The sequence below is a fragment of the Chanodichthys erythropterus genome, chromosome 6, assembly GCF_024489055.1.
Source record: "Chanodichthys erythropterus isolate Z2021 chromosome 6, ASM2448905v1, whole genome shotgun sequence".
NCBI lineage: Eukaryota > Metazoa > Chordata > Actinopteri > Cypriniformes > Xenocyprididae > Chanodichthys > Chanodichthys erythropterus.
Genome location: NC_090226.1, coordinates 8,832,382 through 8,853,385, shown reverse-complemented (window position 1 = coordinate 8,853,385; position 21,004 = coordinate 8,832,382). Strand labels below are relative to the sequence as shown.

The 21,004-nt window shown below is 38.5% G+C and overlaps 1 protein-coding gene across 1 annotated transcript in view; it reads left to right on the top strand.

The window, feature by feature from the left end:
• Positions 1 to 20,582, top strand: part of diaph3 (diaphanous-related formin 3) — a 332,513-nt gene extending 311,931 nt beyond the window's left edge. The window contains exon 28 of the mRNA XM_067387955.1: positions 19,047 to 20,582. Coding sequence (XP_067244056.1) covers positions 19,047 to 19,306 — 260 coding nt within the window. The 3' untranslated portion in view covers positions 19,307 to 20,582. The remainder of the gene's footprint in view (positions 1 to 19,046) is intronic.
• The last annotated feature ends 422 nt before the right edge of the window (positions 20,583 to 21,004 follow it).

Here is a 21,004-nt window from a genome sequence, read left to right as displayed (position 1 = left end):
TTTGAATGTAATGAAGTAGAATTAAATGAATTTAAAATAAAAGAAATTCATATGATTGTAATTTTTAAAACGTTTTGTAGGTAGGTAGGTAGGTAGGTAGGTAGGTAGATAGATAGATAGATAGATAGATAGATAGATAGATAGATAGATAGATAGATAGATAGATAGATAGATAGATAGATAGATAGATAGATAGATAGATAGATAGATAGATAGATAGATAGATAGATAGATAGATAGATAGATAGATAGATAGATAGATAGATAGATAGGAACTATGGATGGACAGACAGATGGATAGATAGATTGATGGAATGATGAACAGATTAATGGACTTCAGATAGATAAAAGGATGGATGGATGGATGGATGGATGGATGGATGGATGGATGGATGGATGGATGGATGGATGGATGGATAGAAAGAATGCATTACCTGTTTGAGTTTTTTTGTTTGTTTGTTTTAAATTCAGTAAAATCCTCTTCCTGTCAATTTAATTCTAATTCAACATCCCTGGGTTGTGGCCAAATTCTAATTCTAACTCATGAACTGAAAGGAAGCCAAGTCAAAGACTTTATATGTAGAAAGACTCATATTACTTATTAATGGGAGAAAGTGGAATGCGCAATAGTGGAATAAGTCCCGTCTTCTAAAGCAGGGGACACACTTAATGATTGTAAGGGCGATTATGAATGTAATTTGATACTTACGACTGATCATGCCTAAATGAGTCAGAGCCAGTTGCGTTTAGTCAGTGTTTGTTTAAATTCTGTGTAAGCAAGAATGTTTTAGCTAGTCATTAAGTGTGTCCCCGGCTTAAATAAAATATCAGTGTTTGGAGACAAGCACTTTAAAGCCAATTCACACTGCAACGACAGACTCAGACCAACGCCGACAGTCAGATTGCAGCATGCTCAGTTGGCGAAAACAAGCTCCAACAGACTCAGACAGGAGTAACATACTGATCTGGAGTTTTTGAGATTTCAGGTTTCCCCCATTCAAATAGATAGTTCTTCTTCTTGGATGCCCGAAATAGCTGCCCAGAGGCATTGCAAATATGGCCACCGGGTGAACAGGCTTTCCTTGAAAGGAACTTTGGCTAAGTCTTCCATTTTGAATGCCCAACTCTTGTTGTACCTCCTTCATACATGTTGCTCTAGAACTCATCTGTCTTTTTTGCATTTGAATGTGTGAAAGCCTCCATCAAAGCCTGTTTAGTCCACACAAACAACAGCACTGTGCTGTTGTGGATCTTATTTCTACTCAAGGGCTTGAAACGCATCTGTCTTTTTCTGATCTCTCACTCCCTCTCTCTCTTGTTAAAGAGGATATTTAAATGTGGCTGTGGGTTCAATCAGTTTTCCACCACACATAGGATGTTAATTTCACATGGCTGGCATTCATCGAAACCCTCTGTAATGACCATAGAAACTTAATTACGCTAATAATCATGAGGCTCGCTCAGACCTCTATCCCCCCCATGAGTTGCGGTGGTCTGCTCCAGGCTGCATCTCCTCATCTCCTGATGAAGGCACTGAGGCCAATTGACCTCTGTGAACATTCAGATTAATTGCCTCTCTCTTTCTCACTTCACTCTCCTCCTCTTCTTGCCCTTTCAGTCATTTTAGATATTTGGAGAAAGAAGCCTTTCTATAGCAGTGGACTCACAGGAGTTTGTGTTTTTGAATGTGAATGTGTGTGTTGTACTTTCTGCTCTTGTTCAGATTCTATCGCTGAGATTTTAATGAATGAGAGAGGTTGTTCGGGGTGTGTTTGGGTTGGATATGGGGGGTGGGGGGTATAGGGATATAGTAAACAACATGGGTACAGAGTTTGGAATTGAAGCCTGACACCTCAGTGTTATGTGAATTTTAAATCCAGTTCTCACTTCAACACTTCAGAAGCGCTGAGCAAATCTTTCATGCTTAAAAAGAAAACATACTAAAACACTTACACAGTCACACATTTATAGAAAGACCAGCACTGTGTATCACATAATTGTACTCTAACTCAGGGGTTTTCGATCGTTTAGATGCCATGGACCCCAGATATTCTGGTGCGTTCCTATAACTTTAAATGCCGCTACATATTTTCAAAGGGAAAGGGCAAATATATTTACTTGCTATCGTCATCTTTTGTTCGAGCAAGTCTTTCAGAATGTGTTAGTGGACTGATAATTGCAGGTAGAGCACTGCAGGGGGCCGTGCAGCTCGCGGTGATGCTGTGAAGCACCAAAACCCTGTTGCTCTACAGCAAATTGTGTATAAAGTGATCTCTGAATGTGTGCATCTATACTTTTATGTTTAACAACCTACCTTCCTACCATTTTCCTTCTTTCTCTGGACAGTTTTAACCTTTCTTTGGAAATAGATTATGGTACTTTAAAATCCTATAGACGTATCCCCATAGACATGCACACACACACGCTCACACTGAGAGCTTTTGTCTTTTTAGCCCTGATCATTGGATCTGCTCTCTGTTAAGTCAATAGTCCTTCAGGGCCGCCAGGCGAGTCTCCAAATGACTGTACCTGAACACACCCAATATACACTGATGCAATTCAATTACTCCTGTTTCCCTGTTCTATGAGGTCAAGGGAAATGTTCACTCTCTCAATTGATTCAAATCAATAATTTCAATCTAATCTGCAGCATGTCCTTGCCACCACATGCCACTGTACTATGTCTTTATGGATTATTAGTTCGTCAGATACAAGCTTCGCCGTGTGTCCCGTACATCATTAGCCTCCAGAGGACTTTTGAATATTTCTGTCGTGTGTCCAGGTGGGGTTTTAGAGAGCTGTGGGAAAAAAGACCTCTTTGATCTTTGGTGCTTGTTGTTCTTCGACCTGTTTTGATCAGGCTTTGTTTCATTGATGAAAAGCTAGTCAGAGGTCAACTGCATTAGTCTAAGGTCACTGATTTATGTTCATGCATCTCTCAGAGAGAGCTCAACGCGCTGCAAATGAAGAAAACGCATACAAATAGAAAAAACACCAGTAAATAAGAAAACATCTTCATCAGTTTGACAACACATGTGCTGCAAAAGTTCACAACACAAGCAAATACAAAAACGCAGGGTGTATTTTGCATAAAAAAATTATTAATAAATTATTTAATACATTTTTTTATATAATTTACTTGATTTTTTTATCAAATCCCAGTCAATTATTCACTGCAGAAAGTGAAACTAAAAACTCAACATGTTCTGATAACACCATTTAACCTTAATTTATTTATTAATATTTCTCTTGTGGCCCATACGTAGTGAAAAAAATTAGAAGAGATGTAGGTGTTGAACATAGGTGTTTTTTTTAAATAAGGAGTTAGCTAAACTAACTTATTACAGAACGTTGATTATGCGTGATGCGCTATAAATTATTGCGGGGCAAATTAAACTATGAATTTAATTCTAAAAGTAGCCTAATCATTATTATCATTCAGATCATCGCAGAGGGGGGCTTGAGATCGCCGGGCCTGGTATGTGCTATTTGCAGCACATTTTTGTATTTGCTTGTGTTGTGAACTTTTGCAGCGGATACACAGCAGAGTGTGATTCACTGTTTGTTGACACATTCCTTCCATAACCATCATTAAAATTTTGTGGGACTTGTAGACCTTCTGTTGGTTTGGGCCAGAAGAGGTAGCCTTTGTTTCCCTTGTGCATCAATGAGCCTTTGGTGCCCAACACCACTAAATTCTCACCACTGCTGACTGGGAGCAACCCACAAGCCTTGCCGTTTCAGAGATACACTGTCCCAGCCGCCTTGCTATGAAAAAAAGTCCCTCGTTAAAGTCGCTCAGATTTTTATCCCTGCCAATTTCTCCTGCATCCAATATGCTGATTATGAGAACTGATTGTTGGCTTACCATATAAACTACCCTGACCTCAGTATGTGGCCTTGTTTAGAGGATGATCAACGATATTAATTTCACCTGTGACTGGTCATAATGTTTTAGCTCATCAGTGTATTACTGTATATCCATGTTACAGCCACTGCTATAACACAAAAGAGGGATGACACAACGGCTCGATCAAAAAGGGGAATTTATTAATAAAACGGAATATAACAACAAGTGGGAGAAATTAGACAGGAAAAACAAAAGGGATAAACACAAAAGAGAGCGCAGCTCCGACTCGGGACGGCCGCTCAAGTTCCGCCGCCGAAGTGTGGGAACTTGACTTCCTTTAAGCTCGCGTAAAAAGTCCACAGGTGTAGAGGATCTGCTAAATCAGAACAATGGTAAATCACGCTTTTCCTGCCCCTAGAGGGCAGGCAAATACATAAATATACATGCATGTAACACCTTCATCCCCCAAAAGTGAACCGTCACCACAAGAAAGTGCATCTACTAAAAGACTCCTTTCTCAAAAACATACGTTACCCACAGGCCTATCCAATCCGGGATAGGGCGTCAGCGACCATGTTGTCCCGACCTCTGACATGTTTAATGTCAAGGTCGTATGGCTGCAAGTATAAACTCCAGCGCACATAAGTCTGATTCGAAAGTTTCGTGTATTGTCTAAATCGCTGTCTATATGCTTCCGGGACTAACTCGTAGGCTTTTAATATAGCAGCTTTAACAATCGTATAATCAGCAGATTCTTCAATGGACAACGAAGCATAAACCTCCTGCGCCTTACCGGTTATCACGCATTGCAAGAGCAAAGACCAAACATTTTCAGGCCACTTTAATGAAGCTGCAACCCTCTCGAAATGACAAAAATACTTCTCAACGTCCTTCTCACAAAAAGGAGGGACCATCCTCCGATTTCGGCCGACATCAAAATCATCAGAGGCAGCGTGAGCAGCCTTAGAGCTCATCTCTAACTCCATTCTTTCAGAGCAAACTGATGATCAAGTTCACGCTTTCGCAGCTCTAATTTGGCATTCTCTAACTCCAATTCTTTTTCTTTAACTGCCAACTCTCTCAATCGAATAGCATTCTCACTTACCGAAGGATCAGCCACTTCCTCCACAACACTAACGTTTTCTAATGGCATTTGTAAAACGCCTAACTCCACCAGACAGCCTTTAAGGACGTTTCGCAAAGTTTCCTTCAAAGTCTTATACCTAGGAGCGATTTCGACTTTATAAGACTCCGCAATTTGCAATAACTGCTCTTTTGTGCACGATAAAAGCAGTTCTTCAGAAGGAGACTCCCGAAATATATCAACTACCGAAGTCATTTCGACACACGTAGGCTACTCACCAAAAATAACGAAAATAATGGTTTCAACACAATTCAGAAAAATACTCATAAATGAAACCACTAAATCGTTTTCCTAAATCCTAAACTTTACCTGTCAAAACTAAAGAAAACAAAGTGATTTTGGCCGCTACACGAAATTACCACGCATGATACGAATTAAGAATAAACTTCACTTACCAATTTAAATTTACAAAGTGAATAACCAAAAGCGATCCCACAACACACGCGTATTTACCCCATTTAACATTAAATTAATTCCCTAGTCTTCAGTGGCGTTAGGGGCTCGAGGCCACTTTAAACGCTGAAATCATGAACACCTGCACACCGATCCCATTAACAAGATCAGCTGCCGGTGAACTGAAGCGTGCCTCCACTCCGAATAACCACTAAAAATAAAAAAAGCAAAATAACAAAGTGGCAGGTTCAAACCTACCCGACGACTACTGAATAAATAGGGCAAATACTCACCTGGGACGCTCGTAGCTACTCACAACCGAAAAGTAAATCAAACAAACACGACGAAAACACGGCCATACAACTTTTCTTTCCTCCCACACTAAACAGCTGAGAAAAGAAAAAAAAAGAAAAACGACGGACGAGCCCCCAATTATGTTACAGCCACTGCTATAACACAAAAGAGGGATGACACAACAGCTCGATCAAAAAGGGGAATTTATTAATAAAACGGAATATAACAACAAGTGGGAGAAATTAGACAGGAAAAAAAAAACTACATTATTTTATACTGTACAGTATTTATACAAGTATGTCTAGCTTTATCCACATACATACAGTTTTCTTGTGTATTTGTGTACTTGTGACTTGACTCATGGTCAGTGGTCTGACACGTACAGTAGTATGGTTGCACTTCAGCTGACCAAAGTTTGGAAAAAAATCAAACTCTATGGCTTTAGAACAGTTAAAATTAAAAAGTTAAGTTATAGACTATTGTGCTTTTTTGTCTTTTTAGGGGACTTTTATTTTTGTATAGAAAGTAGCAGTTTCTTCAAAACATATTTTTGGTGAACTCTTCCCTTAAATGTGCTGTTTATGACCTCTCCTCAGATCTGATATAGAAATATACTCCATCTCTTTCTGACTTCATGGAGGTTGTCGTGACGTTCTACAGAAGAACACAGGAGGGGCTTATTGGTGCATGTCTTTTTAATTGCTCTGTCTTTGGCCAGGGGGGAGTGTAAAAATACGCACACATATTCTCACACCCACTCAATGCACGTGTACACAAAAAAAAAAAAAAAAAACATCTTGAAAAAAAAAAAATGCACATCTCACCGGACAGTCATGCTTCAGTTCATTTGCGTTGTCTTTTTTTTTTTTCTCGTAACGGATCATCTGTGACCTTCAGCAAGGTCTTGCATTAAGTCTAATTGTGATGAGATGCCTGCCACAGTGGTCCAAGAGCTAAATTAACCATTAGTATTGCCCGGAAGACTCCCACCGCTGAACTGTTGTCTAGTATAATGATGTGTTGCTTACCACTATACCACTGCAACACATGAAACTTTACCGCTCACTCATTACCCTCCCTTGATATGCTATGTAAGTGTTGGCAAATGCATTAAAGGGTTTTTTTCTTTTTGTTTGTGTGTGTTTTGCAGTGAAAATGTGATTCAAACTGCTATAAATCGGTGCCTTTGTTTCAAATGTCAGGCTGCTTCATTATTAATCTCAGCATGAGGCACAGAAACGCAGCAGTAGGTAGTTTTTTGTTTGTTTATGAAGAATGTGCGAATAATGCTTTTGCATATTTTATTAAAGTCTTTTTTACAGGCAGTCCACTTCAGAATTCACCAAACGTAACATCTTAAAAATCTTTTCTTTTTTTTTTTTTTTCTTTTTTTTTTATCAGAAGCATCATTGCAATCTAATTAAGAAGGAATGTTTTCTGTGTGCTGTTTACAGCTTCACGCATGGGCAGAACCTCTTGCTGATTTTTTCCCTGTTTGAGACGGAACCGGGCGAGGGAAGAGGCGAGAGAGGCTATGTCAGAATGGCAATGAGAGTTGACCTTTCACGAATGCACGAGGCATCTGCTCTTATCGCCTACGCCAAAAGTCTCATTAGAGATTATGAGCTGAAACAATTTGCCTTCTTTTGCCTCCATAGCCATTTGTTTAAGTTTAATTAAAAACATGTGACCTTCAACCTGCTTTTATACTGTCTGAATCGAGCTTCATTTGTTTCTACTTGGGTTCTGTTGACCGGAGCAGGATTAGGCAGGCTGATTTGATTAAATGTACCACAGCTGTTGACATTAGTGCCGTTATTATTGTTGTATTAGAGATACAAAAGGTGGCTCAGCAGTCGACCTGAATTCATAGCCGAACATTTAGCGCCCAAGGGTTAACACACCGGTCAGAAAGGAGAAAAATGAATCTTTGCATTGTTTAAATGTCAATCTCATAAAGAAAATAAAGCCAGAAGCAGACAGCCGAAGTGTTCCTTGTCTTACCTTGTGTGATTGGCAGATGTATTTTAATGACCATTCACTGTAGAACTTTATAATTACTGAATGGAAAGTTGCTGCTTTAGACTCTGTGAGGTAAGGGACTGAGGTTAGTCATCATATTAATTCTCTCAGAAAAGGTGTCAGTTAGTTGGAAATTATACAATTTTGAAATACAATTATTTGTAATTGGTAAATTGTTAAAATTTCCAAGGATCAGCATTCTCTCCTAAAAGTGATAAACCATAAGTTGCAGAGACTTGAAACTTTGTGGACAGGTAGTACTCACATCGTGTACAACGTCACCAAGGAACGGCCTGAGGGGGGGGGTGCTACAGCGGTGAAAAGTGATAACTCCTAAACCAGTATAGGCCCAAGTGTCTTAGAATCCTTGTTGGCTCAAGACTGACAAAATTAACATTTTCGGGTATGTTTTGGCTTAACTTCGATAAATGTTAAAAAGCTTTAAAAATCATATTTCTTATGGTGCATTGGCTAAAAATGTTTTTTTTTCCATCTTTGATCGAGATGGTTACAGGCTTGCTAATTAAACAATACCTTTAAAGGCCTTAAAGTGCTTGAACCCCGATAATTACTGCTCACAGCTATTTTATATAATTATAATTACTTAAAATCACTTAGTATGACTGCAGTATCATTTATAAACAACAAAATCTTGGGAAAAAAGGAGGAACTGCAGTGCATATGCTAAAAGTTTACTGTAAACAAAACACCACAAAATAGTGTGTGTGTAGCTAAATAACTTCTCAAATAGTAGAGAGTGATGCTAGCAATGCTAGATCATTGGTTTGATTCTCACACAATGCATGAACTGATTTAAAAAGTGCCTTGATTTTAATCAGAATCTATTGGAGGTGCTGGAGATTGGCCTGATCTGTTTTGAGAGCAGGCAAAGACAGAGAAAGTGTGTTCGGGTAGGGTGGAGAACGGGAACATACGTTTTGTAGATGTGGACAGCCTGTTTACCAGAATGGCCCTGTCTGTTTGTTAAAGGAAGCTCGAGAGCCTGATGGAGCCGCCTGTAATATGATATGGCATATGAGATTTTATTTTTAGGACAGTGAAGCCTCCGTAAGAAAGGTTTATGGGGTTTTGAGTGGGTTGATCTTTTTAAATATTCAACTTCAATGAAATATGGAGCATGACTTGAGGCTGTTTTGAATTCATAAGTACGTTTCACAAGGCTGGATGTGCATATTGAGAGCTGTCGAAGGCAGCCGAGTGAGAACTTGAGGAGAAGCACACAGCCCGACTCAAAGTCCATAGTGGAACGTAGCGAACTTCAAAAATAAATAAATAAATAAATAAAAAGTTAAAAAAACAATAGTTCTTGATCTGATGATGTAACATCACACCTGATCAGAATCTGTGGTTTTGCCGCAATCAATCTGATTATTGATTTCTAAAACACAATTAAGATGCGAATAAACCTCAACAGAAATATCTTTGCGAAGTTAATAAGCAACAAGCTGAGACTTATGGAAAACTAGTCTATAGTCTGTAATGAGAAGGAAAGTTAATAGCAAACATCAGCTATCAATGAAGTGTTGGTCGTTGCCAGCAGTCATTAGACAGCGTTAGCCATTATCCGTGTGCGAAGGTGGTAATACATTACTGCAGAATCCGATCAATTATGGCCACCTCTCCCATAAGTCCCATCTTGGGTAACTGACAGTTCACTGTCTGCACCCCTCCACTCTATCCCCCTCTTCATCCTTCCTCACTCCATCTGCAGCTCATCAGTCAGTCTACTCATTAACCTAAAGGACTTTGATGGGAGAAAAAGGGAGAGATAAAGAAAATGATGGAGAGAGGAAGCGTCTAGGGAGAGAGAGCACACAGACTGGACTAGTCCTGAAATCAATAGCACTTCATGACGACAGACAGGAAAAAGAGAAAGCCAGTGAGGAAGTGATAGAGGAAGAGAAAATGGGAAGGAGGAATTTTTTGAATGAAAATTTAACATTTTGTTGTAGATACAGCTGATTAATGTCCTGTATTTACATTATTTTAATTGTAATTTGACTATTTTGATTAATTCTTTCTTCTAAAAATGGCAGGTTTATTTTTGTTGCATACATATAAATTTAGTGATAATTACTACAGTTCAAATGTTTGGGGTGGGTAAGATTTTTAAAATGTTTTAAAAATAAGTCTCATGCTCACCAAGGCTGCATTTATTTGATCAAAAATACAGTAAAAACAGTAATATTGTGAAATTTCAATTTAAAGATAACTCTTTTCTATTTTAATGTCTCATAATGTAATTTCAGCAGTCATTACTATAGTCTTCATGGTCATATAATCCTTCTGAAATCATTCTAATGTCCTGATTTGGTGCCCAAGAAACTTTTTATTTCTTATTATTATCAATGTTGAAAACAGTTGCGCTGCATAATATTTTGTAAAAGCTGTGATACATCTTTTTTTAGGATTTTTTAGAAAGTTCAAAAGAACAGCATTTATTTGAAATAGAAAGTTTTGTAACAAGTGTTTTTACTCACTTTTGATCAAAAAGTTTACTGATGAAAAACTTTTGAACAGTAGTGCATATGTGTAATTTATTGAGACTCCAAAATACTAGAAGTAAATACAACAGGCATTTATCAGCTGTATATTTCATTTATATTTAATAGTTACACATTTAAATTTTACTAAATGTTTTTAATTTGGTCTGGTACACTTTGGTCTGGTTGACTGAAATTATATTCATTTTCACTGAGAGTTAAATACAGTAAAATGAAGATGTCTTAACATAATATTCACTAAATTTAAAGCATATTTTCTTTTGAAGACAAAAACTTTGACTAAAACAAACCAAAAAAAAAAAAAAAGCTGTAGGAATCACTGAAAGGGACTTTTGGAATTGTTGGAAAGATGGAGTCAGACAGCGATATAAATGAGAGTGGGCTGGATTGAATAATTACCCATCCCTGCAATACCGAACAGACAGATGTCCCGTAGCAGAAAATATTCAGGAAACTCATCAGGTTTGGCATTCAGATAAAGATTCCTTCTCTCTAATTATTTTAAACCCCAGCCCAACTTCCTGTTCTGAGGAGCTTCACAGAGACTGCCAGTGTGCCGACTGATTTCGCTTGAATCTTGGCTAATTGTGCAGCTCTCCAGCCGTTCACCCTAGTTGCAGTGAGCAGATTCACAATGACAGATATATGTTACTTCCAATTAGAGGTATGTTTTCACCCACATGCCTGTATCTGCACAAAAATGTTCATGAACTTTGCATTGCAGTAGAGCAGCTCGTGAAGAGGGCACGGACGACCTGATCTCAGCAAACTGTCTGTCTCACTTAGCAACTGTCAGGTGACACTCTGCTGTGTCTCATCTGTCACAAAATCTGTTTCACACTGTCGTTCTAGCTCTGTCCCAAAGCTTATGGTCTGATAGTTTGCATCTGTGATGCCAATAGAACATTTGACCGGGTTGACCAGAAAATGCTGGGTCTTCCTTTTGAGATTTTGTTTCTGAAGATGAATTCCATCAACATATAAGACAGACAGGAAACTTTAGTAGTAAACACTCATTTAGCAGGCACTTTTATCCTAAAATAATTCCCAATATACTTATTACTGGGACAATGGCTCTGGGGCAATATGGGATTGTTTATTTCCCAAAGGTACAATGGGGATAGCTAATGGATTGCTCTTAGTTGGGTTTGAACCTTTTAGTTACCAGCCCAGATCTTTAATCACTATGCAACAACCCTATGTTGGTGGACTCGTCCAGGATCTTAAAGGGTTTTTTTTTCCCCAAAAAAATTAAAATTTTGTTGTCATTTATATCATTCCAAACCAGAATTGCTTTCTTTCTTTCTTCTGCAGGACACAAAAGATAGTTTGAAGAATGTTAGTAACCAAACCATTGACTTCTATTATATTGGGGGGATATTTTCTAAATATATTTTTTATGTTCCACAGAAGAAGGTAATATAGGTTTGGAACGACGTGAGTGAGTATATGATTACATCATTTGCAATTTGGGGTGAACTATTCCTTTGAGGCAGTTGATGAATCATAATCAAATCAAATTACTGCATGAAAGTCCAGCTAAAGCATAGGTGACGAGGAATGTTGTAGCCATATTTAGCAATAAAATGGTGGTTGTAACCTCAGATCATTAGCTAGCATGTAGCGGTCATTACATACCACTTGATTGGTCAACCCTTCGATTACCCCCCAACGCTTGTGTTTTTTGTCTGTGTCATGGAGGATCTACAGTATACATAAAGCCATGTGCTGTCCAACCTATTTCTGTTATCTTGAGAATGTTTTGTTTCGGTAAGACACACAGTAACATTCAACTGGTCACATGACTGGGTCAGACTCAGTTTTCCCAAATACATAGCCCCCTCTCTTTTTGCACAACGGTATTTTCTCAGATTTAATTACTTGTTCATTTGTTCTTCATCTGCGAGGCTGCGTTTGTCGTGTATTATTGGTCTTGTCCTGTTTTTTGTGGGCTGCTAGTTAGAGCATGCATGTTAAATTAAATTACTTAAGAGCATATATGTGAACACTTAAGTATGTCAATCACACATTGTGCCCTTCATGTAACCTAAAATAGTTGTATCACTCCCTCATGTGCGTACATACTGTATGCATGTGAAGTGTTTACCTCTTTTAACCGCTAATGTTGTTCAAAATGGCATACTGATTATTTTGTCAACATCAAAGATCTCTCTAGAGTCTCTCTGATGCTGAGATACAGATGTTTCATCTCAAAATCATGAAACAGCACAACATGCATCTCCCTCTCTCACTCTCACTCTTTCTCTCTTCCCCCTTATCCCCTAAACAAATATAATTTGGTGACATTCTCTTCTCTCCCCGGGATCAAGTAAGCATTAAGCCGTTTTCATTTGTAATTAATTTTTGTGAGGCGCTGAATGCTGTGGGATTACAACTCCCCACTGCTGCTCTTTGTTAAAGACTCTGATTATTCAATACAACTGCCACAAAGAGGAAGAGGGTTTATACAGGTGTACACACACCAGAATTGGAGTACAGATTGGACCAAGACCAAGACTAGACCCCTTCAAGACTCGGATCTGTTGGTCCAGGAATCAGGCTGGGAAAATTCAGAATTAATGAGCAATGCAATCAAAGACTTTGATTAAACTGCAGTTTTTCTATATTTTGCCATCCAGTGACACCATATCAGGCATATTCAGACAGATTGCTTAGATTGCCTTAAAGGGATAGTTCACCCAAAAATTAAAATTCTATCATCCTGTAGCAACACAATCAATTTGTATGATGTGCAAGTTAAATTTAAAAACGTTAACTCTCAAATCAAAACATTGCTCATTGTATTCACACACAGAATACATCAAATATTGCAACACAAACCCATTCTCAAATATCATGACATTTGGTGGACATTGAGGTTTTAGTTGACACTGAAGTTAATTGTTTGAGGTTTGTGTCACCCATTGACTTTTATTTTATGGACAAAAACAGCTGAAACATTCTTTAAAATATCTTCTCTGAAAGTCATACAAGTTTGGAATAATATGAGTTTGAATAAATAACACGTTTGCAATTTTTGAGTGACTTATTTTTCCAAAAGTGGTTGAGGAGATTGCTGCTTTGGCATGCTGGAAATAAAAAATGGTCTTGTCTGAGACCGTAACCCAAACCCCAAGTCACATTTGTGTAATCTCTGATACACAAATACATGCAAATGCACACAAACACAGAGGCACATAAACCAAAAAGAGATGTGCATGCAACATAAGACAATGTCTTTGGAGAAGAAAAGGAAACCTCTGAATTATGCCGTTTAAACGTGAATCATTACTTATTCTCTTTCTGTGTTTCAGTGTTCACACTTGCTGATCCCAGAACAACACATGGACCAGCTTTGATATGCATTACTCTTGCTTGGGTTCAGGGGTTACACTACTTCTTCAGCTTGGTAATTAGAGAGTTACAGCCTCTCTGGAACCTCCTCTCCTCCTCCTTTTTATCTTTTTAATATTAATTGCCTTCCTTCTGTCATAAATGTCAGTTGAAGAGCATAGAAACCCATAAAAACATGCTTTACCTGTGGCACCAGTGGGTGGCTCTTGGGTGCCCGGTGGATGAGGCATGTCTCTACTGATATGCTTAATTACTGCTTAACTCATGTAGGCATAGGGGATAATGTGCAGGTCATCGCTCTCCGAGTCCTTCAGTCAGACAAAGAGGGACATTAGAGCATCATAGGCTCTGAATTACAACCCTCTTTATCAGTCAGGGCTCCCCTCTCGCACTGGTCTCCTCATTTGAGAGTCGCCACATCAAATACGCGCACACAGTCTCTCGCAGTCTGACATTGTTTGCCATTTGTGCAGAACCAAACCCATATTCTGTCGCCCAGGGTTCCCTGTTATTCATGTGGCAGCCCATAATCACGTCTCTGTGCACCGTAAGGCATCAATTAAGGCATTATTTATTACCAGTAGTTCTGGTCTAATTCACCCGCTCAGAATTAGCTCTGATTTCCCTTGACCTTGTCCGCATGTGCCATCTCCCCTTTTCCGCCTAAATGTAGATAAACGAGTGCACACAGAGTCCAAACGAGAGAGGGCCAGTAGGACAGCCTGATCATTAAGCTAAATTTAGTCATCAAACCGTAGTGTTACATCAGCTCACTTTGGCTTATGTTGCTGCTATAACTCACAGCAGGTGAACTTAATTTCCCATGCATTGTCCTGAAAAAACTCAAACGTGTTTTTTTTTTGTTTTTGTTTTTTTTTTGTTTTTGTTTTTGTTTTTTTTTGTTTTTTTTGCTTTGGCTTGTACTGTAAGTGGCAGCCCAACATAGTACCAGTATTTCATTTATTTTTAATTTTTTTTATGCATGCACCAATATTTGGCCAATAAGATGTAATTACGTCATAGGTGATGATTAGTATTACAATTATTAGGCAATAATCATATTAGAATTATTTCTGGAGGTGACACTGAAGACTGGAGTAATGACACTGAAAATTCTAGATAGTCCTCACTGCAGAACACGAGATCCAGGTCTAGATCCAACTCCTCCCACTTTACATAGCCCTGAACCAGGGGTGCCCAACCCTGTTCCTGTAGATCTACCTTCCTGCAGAGTTCAGCTCCAGCCCTGCTCTACACACCTGTCTGTAATTATCAATTGCTCCTGAAGATCTTAATTAGCTGATTCAGGTTCATTTTATCAGGGTTGGAGCTAAACTTTACAGGTAGGTAGATCTTCAGGAACAGGGTTGGGCACCCCTCTTTTAAATCTACCTGTTTCCACACTCCTGGATCTCGTGTGTTCTTCAGTGAGGGGCTACTGGAAAATTCAGCATTGGCATCACAGAAATAAATTAAATTTTAAAATATATTAAATTAGAACAGTTATTGTAAATTGTAAAAATATTTTGCAATATTACTGTTTTCACTGTTTTTTTTGTTTTGTTTTTTTTTTTATCTAATAAATGCAGCCTTGGTGAGCATGATAGACTTATTTCAAAACATATATAAATACAGTATATACAATATAGAGTGATGCTGATAAATTATTAAAAAGTCTTTAATGTCAGGCAATTTTATATTGATATATTGTGCACCCTTATTGTTTCACATATCATAAATGCATTTTGGACATGTGTAACTAAGTTTTATATGTATGACCCTGAAACATCCTGGCAATGCAAAGTCCCGTCAAAGGAGTATCAGTAGCATGAACTGCTGCTAACCTGTTCCTCCCACTGAGCACAGTCATGTTAATTTCCATGCAAATGTGACTTCAGCCATCACCAGGTGCCATTTCCAGGCTTAGAACGCTAGATTGCAGTCAGACGGATGGTATAATCATTCCTAATACTTCTATAGATTATATGGCGAGCCGTACGACGTGCAGAGGGGGAAATTATGTGTCACGATTGCATTGTGCGGCACTCCTAAAGTCCCGAATGGTGTGAGACAGGCTCCATTGCAACTAATCGGACGCCTGTCTGCGTGCAAGCTCGTTAGCTTGATCAAGTGCCCTCATCTGCTGTCACGTTCCGTCGAGTCTCCTGCCAAAACTTCTGCCGAAGAGTGGGGAAAGAAAGGAGGAGAGCACAGAGATGAAAAGAAAGTGAGCTTCTCAGCGGCCCCCAGTGCAAATGCAAATTGAGCAAATGATCTCTAAAGTCAGAAACTGGTATTTTAGCCCTGTTCTATTTGAAGAGAGGAATGAGAGTGTCTTTCTCAGATGGCTCAGTCTGGACGTGAACAAGTTTTATGAGCCTAACTGAGGAGGTACATACTGATGAAAGGAACGTCGCATTCAGATTTCTACCGCTGTGTGTGTTTGCTTCATAGACGCTTGAGGGAATCTCAAAGGATGGATAGATTTGAATGTTTTAGAATATTAATTTAAAGTTATTGGCCAGAGGAATAAAACATTAGATTGGAGGTTTTAAAGATTTTTATTTAATTAACTGTTGCAATTTAAGCCTGGCCTACAATATAGTACAAGTTCTACCGTATTAAAGGAATAGTTCACCCAAAAATGTCATCATTTACTCAACCTCATATTCTTCAATGAAACACAAAATGGCACTTTTTATATCAGTTTGTCCAAGCTGCTTTTTTCCTTAGAATGAAAGTGAATCGTCTCTTTATAACTAATTTCAGTCTGTTGTGCATACCAAGCTATTGAATGGTTTTAAAAGATTTGGGATACAGCATACAGTTTCTCACGTCTTGTAAAAAGTTTAGAAAAAAACTTGGCATCTGCTACTTGGTGGATGCTGAAAGGAACATATCAGAAGTCATGTAGTGTCTCCATCGTAGCTTGTGTTTTACAACTCATTAAGAGACACAGACCTCAACCTCACGCTAATGAGAGACACGCAGCCTCTCCATATCAACAGGGTCACTTTGTGGCACTCAAGAAAGCGAAAAAGTAGTAGAGGATAAAGAAATTAAGCAGTATGAAGCCAAACAAAGTCATGTGGAGAAAAAGAAAGATTATTTTAAGAACTGGAAACGGCAAATGGGATGTGCAGGAAATGAAGGCAAAAGAGGAAGAGCCAAAGAGACTAATGAAAGTGGCCTGAAGCATAGGGCAGAGAGCGGCACACTGAGACAAACGAGTGCACATTCTCACAACGCAGTAATGAGAGCGCAGAGAACTCACTACCACACACACACGCTACCATGGCTCACCACACACTCCCATATACTGTACATTACAGCCACCATTCATCTCAAACCTCTCATTTACTCTGTATGACACAATGGACTGCATTCTGACCCATTTACTGTATGTTTCGCCATTGAGAGTATGCACAAAATTATAGACACATCATTTTTTAATTCTAAGCACATTGCTTAGATAAGCCATGAGATTGTTTACTATATGCTAAATTTTAAAAAGGTTAACACATGATAGCATTCACACATTATTTATCCTTATAGTTCTTGAAATATACGTAATCATGCATAACATTTACAAAAGTTTACCATTTAAAAAGTACTATTTATAAAGTTCTAAACATTCTTTTCATTAAAGAATGCTGAAAAACACATCAGGTTTCTATCAAAGTATCCCTTAGACTTGCACTGAAGAGCGCACTATATCTAGAGATGTTTTTGACTTCGGCCAGATAACCCTTTGCAACCTCAAAGAAACATTCTGGAAACCACTCACAACACTCTAGCATCATAGACAAGCAGGCACTTCCCTCGAGACACTTCTTACAGGCATTTCTTATAGCTTGATGAAGATGTTTTTTTTGTGTTGGAGGTCTGCATCTGTGACTAAATCTGCAGCTTAGACCTTTATAAACTGTTATGTGGAGAAACCAAATCAGCTGCAGTTGAGCATTTTCAATGTGAAATTTGAAAACATCATGTTTGTATGTTCCTTCATTGCAGTGTCTTTGCTTTGCTGTGGAAGTTTATCGCTGGCTCTTTTCTTCTCCCTCTCTCGTTCTCCATCTTTTCTTGTTTGTAGAGATTGTCCTTGTTTAAAGCACTCATACATCACTCTGTCCCTCGCTCCTGCACTGAAGTGTGCTTTGCACCTTGGTGAGGCTCTGTTTGTAATGCTGGAGCGTTTTTTGTTTTTTTTTTGCTTGCCGTGGCTGTAATATATGCTGTCATCAGAGAGCCGAGCCCGGCACAGTAATCGCCGCTGATGTGATGATAAAACCGCTCAGTCTAGAACCAACCACGAAAACTTACAGTAGTTTGTCAGGCGCACCTTTCCATACAGCATCCACACAGGTCAATGCAAGGTCAGATGAATCTGGATTTTTTTTTTTTTTCACTTTTTCCCTCTTATTTATTCATTTGCTTTGTTTTTTTCCTACATAAAAATTTATACATACATATACCCTCTTTTCCTGGGTTTATAATGTAAATTTGCAGTGAGTTCAAAACTCTCAAGACTAATGGAAGCCTATTTTAACATCATTTAAATACAATATTTACAATACAATATTTATTTCTCATAATTGTGACTTTATAGCTCACATTTTCCACTTCATATTTTTTAATCAACTTCATTGCTTTTATTTCTGACTATATTTCACAATGTGACTTTATCTCAGAGTTGCAACTCTATATTATATTATTTCACATAATTGAGACTTAAATCACATACAAGATGTGAAGTCCTGATAATGAGAAATAAAGTAAAAACACTGATAAAACCACAAATGAAAGGAATAATATCTGACTTTATATCTCACAGTTGTTTTAATTTTGTTACTCAGAAAACAGGCTTCAAGTTGAGACCACATTTAATCAATTTTGGAATTTTAAGCCTTTTTTGTGTTTACTTTTTTTTCAGTCAAATTGTTATGCTGGTCATATAATTTATAATTAAAAATCAAAGCATTTTTCACTGGTGATCTCAGACTTGTGAGCTCCTCTGCACGTATCTCTCTCAGTCTGGATGGTGGTAAGAGTGAGTGAGAGAAGGACGGTCAGAGGTTGCATCAGTCTGATGGCTTTAAGTTGTTCAGGTAGATGTGCTGGGTTAGTGAAGCAGTGCAGAGCATTAAGTCAGTGAGACGGCTTCCCACCAGCCCCTGCACCACATCACAGATCAGAGATTTAATGCTGGAAAGGCTAGAAGAACAGCAGCGGCAATAAAAAGTGCGAGAGGTGAAGGTACTGAGGTGAGCGAGCATCTGCGCCTCTTTAATTTTTATTGTGTTGTCATGCTGTCGGCTGCATCACTCTCCGTCTTCCTCTCTCATTTCTTTGATGACTTCAATGTCTTCACAATCCGTTCTCAAAAAGCTGCTAACTTCTATAAATGTTTTCATGAGAAACTGTTTTTTTCTCTCTCCCTATCTCTCTCCCATCCCTCCTGCAGAAAACATGAAGGCACCTCTGCAAAGGTCACGGTCGCGGCAGAATATCAATTCCAACTCGACACGAGCACCCACTGCCAAGGAGCCTCATTACGAGAGCGAACCCCATCCGTCTGCAGCCCACAGGCCGACCCACCGGCCCGAGAGGGAGAAAGAAAAAGCGAGAGAGCGAGAGAAGGAAAAAGAGCAAACTCCGACGCTTTGCTCATCCAATGGTGACACGGACGTGGAGGCCTTGCTCGCCCGACTGCGTGCCCTATGATGACATCACCGCCTCCCCAGACCTCTCGGGTTTGACCTCTGTAGTCACTACGGTGACACAGACACAAAAAGGAACACAAAGCTCGCAGTCACCTTTTGCTAATAAATGCCGGGCGGGTTGCGCACATACGCGCATAGGAAAAGTCTTAACAATTAACCTTTCCCATCCGTCTCCTCTGCCCTTTTACCTCCAACAACAGACTTCTTGTCCACAGAAGTGCGAGTTATTGTGCTGGTTGGGTCCAGGATGAAAACTCGTTGCTGTTTTTTTATTAAGCAGCTAATTACTGGACGGTTTAGAGTGACCTTTGGGCCAAGCACTTGTCTTTTTTTTTTTTTTTTTTTCTTTTTTTTCTTTTTTTTTTTTCATAAACAGACCAATTATTACTCTTTAAAAGGCTTCACACTGCTCTTTAAGGCACTCCGACATGCGTCTTTTCACATACATGTCAAATCACATTTTACCCTTTTCTATACATACACATTTAGCCCTGCTGTACGTTCTGTATTCATATGAAAAATATATATTTTAGCATCTTTGATAAAGTAGATATATCTTAAAATGTTTATGATAAATATAAATGACCTTTTCAGTGTGATTAACCCTCATTTGTATTCATATTAATGCCAAATTAATCAAAAAAAAGTATTATGCATGGAAATATTTAGAACGATTACTGATGTACTTTTTTTTTTTTTTTTTTTCTATTTTTTGAAATAAGAAAAGAATATTAGTTAAGTTTCGTCCCCCTCAAGAGAGACGGTACTATGCAAAAACAGCGGTTCTGTATTACGAGAGCCGCTGACAGTAGATCCCTGAGTGTCAGGAATATTTGTACTACTTAGCAAACCTCACTGATATAATACACACTTCTTCTCTGCAGATTTGTTCTTGGATCTTCTGCTTTTTTTTGTTTAGACATTCGATTTCTTTTGTTTCCTTTAGTGTTTGTCTGTCTCATTGTGTGTGCGTGCACGTGTTTGGTGTTTTTTTTTTTCATTGTATAATTGGCAAGTTTTCACATTCCTCCTCATGATGTTTTCTGTTCTGCTATTCCTGATGTGATTTTCCCCTTTACTGCTCTCAATCAGGCGTGACATCAGAATGAGATTACCTGTGAAATCACATCTCTTTCTCTCTCTCTCTCTTGTTCTCCCTGGACTTAGTGCACTCGTATCACCTTTTTTGATTCTTTGAAACAACATTCCTGTTATTGGATAGACATTATTGCGGTGACATAATTTGGTGAAATGCTTCAAATAAAATAAGGAAAAAAAAAAACGATGCAAAGAACTCTTTTGTTTGCTTTTAAAACAGACGAATGTCACTTCCTTTTTTTCTGGTTCCACTAACTCGTTCAGTTTCCCTCATTAAAAGGATGCATATGTTCTCGCGCATCTTCTCGTTCATTGAGAAATCTAATTTTATGCACGGTTACCTGAGAGTCGGGGTGAGGACAGGGAGGGAGGGTGGCACCTCCTGGAGAGATGAAAGCCTCTTCTACCCACAATCACACTATTCATTGTATTGTAAATAATAATTAATGCTGTTTCCAAAGGTGTACATTCCAATTTAATTAATCAAGTGGAAATGTGGGGGAAATTTTGGCGGTGGAGTTGTGCACTGGAATTTTGGTAGCTTAAAATAAAGAAATGATAATGGATAACTTGCTGTCTACCACATACTTGGCAAGTATCA